The following is a 6170-nucleotide window of genomic DNA, read 5'->3' as shown; positions in this document are numbered from 1 at the left end:
CCTTATCTTGGTCCTTGTGTTCTTGGTCTACTGATTACATTTTTATTTTTCTCCTCTCCCTCTCCCAACCTTTAGTTATCTTCCTATTGTCACAGTACACAGTATTATGTCCTTTAGTGACTGAGTTATTTCACTCAACATAATGCTGTCTAGACTTGAGAAGTGAGTTGGAAGAAGGAAAAGGAAATCACTAGGACAGCAGATATTAGTGGGGGGACAGGGCGAAACTATGGGTAAGGTGCAAGGGGGACTAGAAGAGATGGAGAGGTAAAAGTAATAGGTCAAGAGTAATTAATTATATAAAACACAATGTACAGAGATAATGATATAAAACAAAATGTACCTCATGAAACAATGTATTTGAATAATTATATAAAAGTGAGTGGTGATATAAAGAATAACTCTTAAAAAATTGAGAAGCATCTATGTTCAATCAAGATATTTCTAGGGGGAAAAAGTAAATCTCGTGCAACTAAAAGCAAGCCTTTTAGAGGAAGGCTAAAGTTAGATGCAATAAAATAGATTTCAACTCATAAGATCACATGTGTGCAGAGTAGAATTGCTAAACAGAGTCTGCTTTTGGAAGCAGACTTCTAGCTTGTCGTACAAGTCTCTTTTGGATGAGTTTCAGGTAGATTCAAGTCCTGAGTTTTTTCTATATGATTTAGGGCAAATTACTTAACGTATGTATGCTTTTCTTATGTATGTTCCTTCATCTGAAAAATATGTAAAAAAAATGTCAAGAATTCTTTCATATGATTGCTGTGGATATTAAGTGGCAATATACATGTAAATGTGTCAAGCACATAGTAGGTAGTTAATAAGCAATAACTATTGATATTTCAACAAATATTTTCATTATCTGGAGTTTCAAATTTGCCAAATTATTGATATTTCATTCTAGTTTTCACATACTGGTAGCATCAGGATGGATGACGAAGAGATTGAGATTGTTCACAGCTTCAGTTTGCTCGGCTCCACAGTCAACACTCTTGGCACCAGCAGCCAGGAAATCAAAAAATGTATTGCGATGGGAAAGTCTGCTGTTAGGGACCTCTCTAAAGTACTCAAGAGCAACGGTGTCTCTCTGGAGACTAAGGTGCACCTGATACAGGCCATGGTCTTCGCAATCACTTGTTATGCATCAGAGAGTTGGACAATGACCAAGGAGGATAGAAGGAGAATTGATGCCTTTGAGCTGTGGTGTTGGAGAAGAGTATTGAATGTACCATGGACTGCCAAGAAAACAAACAAATTCAACCTAGAGAGGGTTAAACCAGGCTACTCCTTGGAGGCAAAATTCTGGGGCTTCGTCTGACATACTTTGCACATGCTGCAAGGAGAGACAGGTCTTTGGAGAGGGACATCATGCTGGGTAGAGTAGAGGGACAGCGCAGGAGGGGAAGACCCTCTATGAGGTGGATTGATTCAGTGACTGGGGTAATCTGGATGGGTGTGTCAGAGGCAATGCGATTGGCACAGGATAGAGCAGGGTTTAGGGCTGTTGTACATAGGGTCGCTATGAGCCGCAAACGACCCGACGGCACATAACAACAGCAACAACAACATACCTGGATCAGGAGGTTGTTGTGCAAACAGAGCAAGGGAACACTACATGGTTTGGAATTGGGAAGGGAGTGTTCCAGGCTTGTATTCTCTCTCCATACCTATTGCATCCATATTCTAAGCAGTTATGTTTGAGATGCTGGACTCTATGAGGAGGAGTGTGGCATTAGGATTGGCGATAGACTCATCAATAACCTGCGTTATGCAGATGACACAACCTTGCTGGCTGAAAATGAGGAGGGCTTGAAGAACTTGTTGCAGAAGATCAAGGAATGCAGCCTTCAGTATGGATTGCTTCTCAATTTCAGGAAAACAAAGATTCTTAGCACTGAACTGACATGGAGCATCATGATGGATGGAGAGATTGAAACTGTCAACTGCTTCATCTTTTTTGGACCCACAATTAATACCCTTGGTACCAGCAGACAGGAAATAAGGAGATGCATTGCACTGGGAAAATCTATAGTTAGGAACCTTTCAAATTATTAGAATAATGATGTCAATTTGAAGACTAAAGTATATCTGATCCAGGCCAGTTTTTCTAATTACTAGCTATGCATCCAAGAGCTAGACAATGAGTAAGGATGACAAGAAAAGAATTGAAGTCTTTGAGCTATGTGTTAGAGAAGACATGGATGGCCAAGAGAACAGCTATGTCTTGGAGAGGGTGCAAATGGGGTGCTCTTTGGAGGCAAGAATTATGAGGCCTAGTCTCATCTTTTGGACATGTTGCTAGGAAGTGCTATTTCTTGGAGTAGAACATGATGCTGGGAAGGGTGGAGGTGTGGCGAAGGAGAGAAGACCCTCAACCAGGTGGACTGACACGGTGACTGCTCCAATGAGCAGTTAGGAAGTGTGTTAGGAAGTGTGAGGATGGCACAGTATAGAACAGGGTTCAGATCTTTTGTTCATAGGGTTGCTATGAGTCATACTCAACTCAACGGAATCTAACAACAACAAGAAGAGGCTCATTTATTTGAGATAGTAAATTTCTTTTACAAAAATAATATTGTGGGGGGTCTGATATAACACACTGGACTTATAATGAGTTTAATGTAGTTTACTTCTAAATACACTAAAATCTGAGGGAATCCTCTGAATAGTGGAAAAAATTAGTCTCTTGATTAGATAGGAGCGAATATGAATCATGAGCTTCTCTTGTAAAGATTGACATTGATAGGAAAGAGAGCTACTATAGACAATATAAGTATTACTATAAATAAGAACTGCTGACAAAATATATTAGAAATAATCTCTACAGTAGTAAAGTCAATGCTAAAATAGAGCAAAAATATGGTCTAGATTTAATTGAACCTTGTTAAGGATTGTAATCTTCAATATGGATTGAAGCTCAATACCAAGAAGACAAAGATTCTCACCACTGGGCTGACTGTCAGCATCATGATAGACGGTGAAGAGATTGAGATTGTTAACAGCTTCAGTTTGCGTGGGTCTACAATCAACACTCAATCAGCCAGGAAATCAAAAGGCTAATTGCACTGGGAAGGTCTGCTGTCAGAGACCTCTTCAGAGTACCAAAGAGCAATGATGTCTCAGTCTAGAGATTGAGGTGCTCCTGATACAGGCCATGGTCCTTGCATTTACTTGCTATGCATCAGAGAGCTGGACAATGACTAAGGATTACAGAAGAATTGATGCCTTCAAATTGTGGTGCTGGAAAAGGGTCTGTCTTTGAGAGGGTGAAACCAAGTTTCCCCTTGGAGGCTAGGATTTTGAAGCTTTGTCTCACATACTTTGGGCAGGTAGCCAGGAGAGACCAGTCTTTGGAGAAGCACATCATGCTCAGAAGGGTGGAGGGACGGTGCAGGAGAGGAAGACCCCGGATGAGATGTATTGATACAGTGACTGGGGCAATGGGGGTTGGTGTGTTGGAATTAGTGAGACTCACTCAGGACAGGGCAGGCTTCAGAGGTGCTGTACATAGGGTCGCTATGGGTCTCAGGCAACTCAGCAGCATATAACAACAACAAGCAAGTGGGCCCTATTTTCTCTCCTCTGAATTCAGAATCTCTTGTTTTTCACCTAAGGCAGAAAGCTTACTCAACGAATACTCTGTGCCAAATTCCTTCTTTGCTCATCATTCCCCCTCTCCCCAGACTTAATATTCTAGAATGAAAACAACAAGGACAACAGCAAGATGAACCAAGAAATGCAAACCTGTGAAGTGCAGACATCTGTCAGTTTGAAAAGAGAAAAGAACAAACACTCTCAGAAACAATGGGGAAAAAATAAACTAATCGGTAGTCATGCATCCTAAGTTTATACTTCAAAGCCAGTGTGTAAAAATCCTATATATGTTAAGACAAGGCAGAGACAGACAGAAGAATACATATAGAGAGATAAATTTAATATAATGTAAATATATAAAGTAATTAGGGGATGATGAGGAACAGTGAACATCTCCCCAGTTTACATATTCTATTTATGTATATTGTACACAATGTAGCCTTAAAAACTTTACTCACTATAATAGAGACATCAGTAATCTGTTCTCCACAGCTGTCCTAGCTTTATATTAATCTATATGTGATACTTCAAGGAATACTAAGAATTGTCAGTTATGTGACCATTATTTCTACTCCTTGAAATTCTTCCCATAGGTCTTGAAACACATTGCTAATATAGTTCAAGCATACAGACCTTGGTGTGTGTACATTTTACAAATGGAACATTCAGTAACATAGGAATGTATTAGGTCTGATTGTAAAGCAGTTTTTCCACAAATATACCCAGGAGTCTCTTACTTTTTATTCAGTAATATAAAAAAATGTGTTTGTCATTTATACTTTGTATTTAGATATTGAATATAATAACTATGCTCTCCTTGACTGTTCACATCTTATTTTCACTTTCCTAACTAGGGACTATGGCTGGTAAGAATGCTGATAGGCCATTTAAAGACTGAGGACGTGGGGAAATGATCATTTCTGAGGCAGTAAAATGGAGCATTCTGAGTGGCTGGGTATTTAGGGTAAATGAAAGGTGCCAAAAAGGAACCAAAGAAGAGCTGGATTAATCCTGGGGGCAGGGAAAAATTTTGTTTCCCAAAATTGCAGAATACTGGACCAATTTCTATTTAGCACTTGATATTTTTCTAAGTTATCACAGAGAATCTGAAGAAATAGTATAATGTGACTCTAAGAACCTAAATGCTCCAGGGCCTAAATTCTTTGGAATCTGGTTGGTTTAGGATGGTCATGATCAAATATTACTGAGGATATATTGAAACAGCATTATGTCAGTCTACAATAATGTACATAGAAAAAAGCACATACAACATGTGTGTCACCTACAAACATGTATAATGATAATAATAGACATATGTGAACATATATACATAAAAAATCTGGGCATTCAGATAAGAACATATGGTTCAATACTAAGAAAGTACTTATTTATAGTTTGACATGTAATATAGTACCTGTGTGGTTGATCAAATCTGAAAAATAAAAGCATCAATTCATCTTTTTCCACAATGATAGATTTATACATCATGTTTCCCTAACCTAAATATAAAACTTACATATAAATATATAAAAATATATGTATATATAAAATATAAACCTAAACATAAAACACTTTTTACTCACGAGGAGCTCCTTCGGCCATCTCAATAGCAGTGATTCCCACAGACCACACATCACTCTGCAAAGAAACATATATGTTAAGCCATATCACTTAGAACGGGAAAACTGGCATCAAGTCATCTTATAGTTTTTCTAAAATGAAGTTCCATTATTGTTAGACACTTTAGGAAAGAATTATCTGAGTTTGTAACTTTATCTGGGCTTGAATCTCATAGAACAGCTGGCTGATATGGATGGAATTCAGTGTTAAACAAGTTCATCTTGGATATGTCACTATTGTATTAACTGAAATACCAAAAGAAACTTGCTATGGGAAATCCTATGACATAGACCTACCAGCTGTGTGATTTGTGCAAATGATTTTGTCCTCTGTGCCTCAATATTCTGTACATTGATGATGATGATGATGATGATGATGATAATATATACTTCATATGGCTGGAATGGATATTAATTGAAATATTATATGTAAAGCTCTTTCAGCAGTGCCTAGAATATAGTAAACTGAGGATAGACTTATATGCTCAGTTTATATGGGGTGTGAGAAAATGATCCTTTCTTTACTTAATTTTCTAGAATATGAAACAAGATTAAATAACAGAGGTATACTGACTAGCTTTATGACCCTAAACAAATTAGTTGAATTCTTATAATCCTGTTTTGTGGATTTGTTGACTTCAAAAGTTCTCTGTAATGGTATAAGATTTTGTTCAGCTACATGGGACTGAAAAGTGAAAATGAAACCTCCCCACAAACACACACAGACAAACCTATTAAGAGTAAAAGAACTTTAAAGCCAGCAAAACATAATCACATTGTTGTTGTTGTTGTTATGTGCCGTCGAGTCGTACAACAGCCCTAAACCCTGCTCTATCCTGTGCCAATCGCACTGCCTCTGACACACCCATCCCGATCACCCCAGTCACTGAATCAATCCACCTCATAGAGGGTCTTCCCCTCCTACGCCGTCCCTCCACCCTCCCAAGCATGATGTCC

The 6170-nt window shown here is 38.3% G+C and overlaps 1 protein-coding gene across 1 annotated transcript in view; it reads right to left on the bottom strand.

The window, feature by feature from the left end:
* Positions 1-6170, bottom strand: part of LOC102851004 (nik-related protein kinase-like) — a 288384-nt gene that overhangs the window by 135137 nt on the left and 147077 nt on the right. Inside the window, 1 exon segment of the mRNA XM_006889937.1 lies at positions 5178-5232. Coding sequence (XP_006889999.1) covers positions 5178-5232 — 55 coding nt within the window.

This window comes from Elephantulus edwardii, unplaced genomic scaffold (assembly GCF_000299155.1).
Source record: "Elephantulus edwardii isolate Elephantulus edwardi_28Jun2011 unplaced genomic scaffold, EleEdw1.0 scaffold00083, whole genome shotgun sequence".
In the NCBI taxonomy this organism is placed as follows: domain Eukaryota; kingdom Metazoa; phylum Chordata; class Mammalia; order Macroscelidea; family Macroscelididae; genus Elephantulus; species Elephantulus edwardii.
Note: the sequence above shows the minus strand (reverse complement) of the source record. Positions and strands in the feature narration are given on the sequence as shown.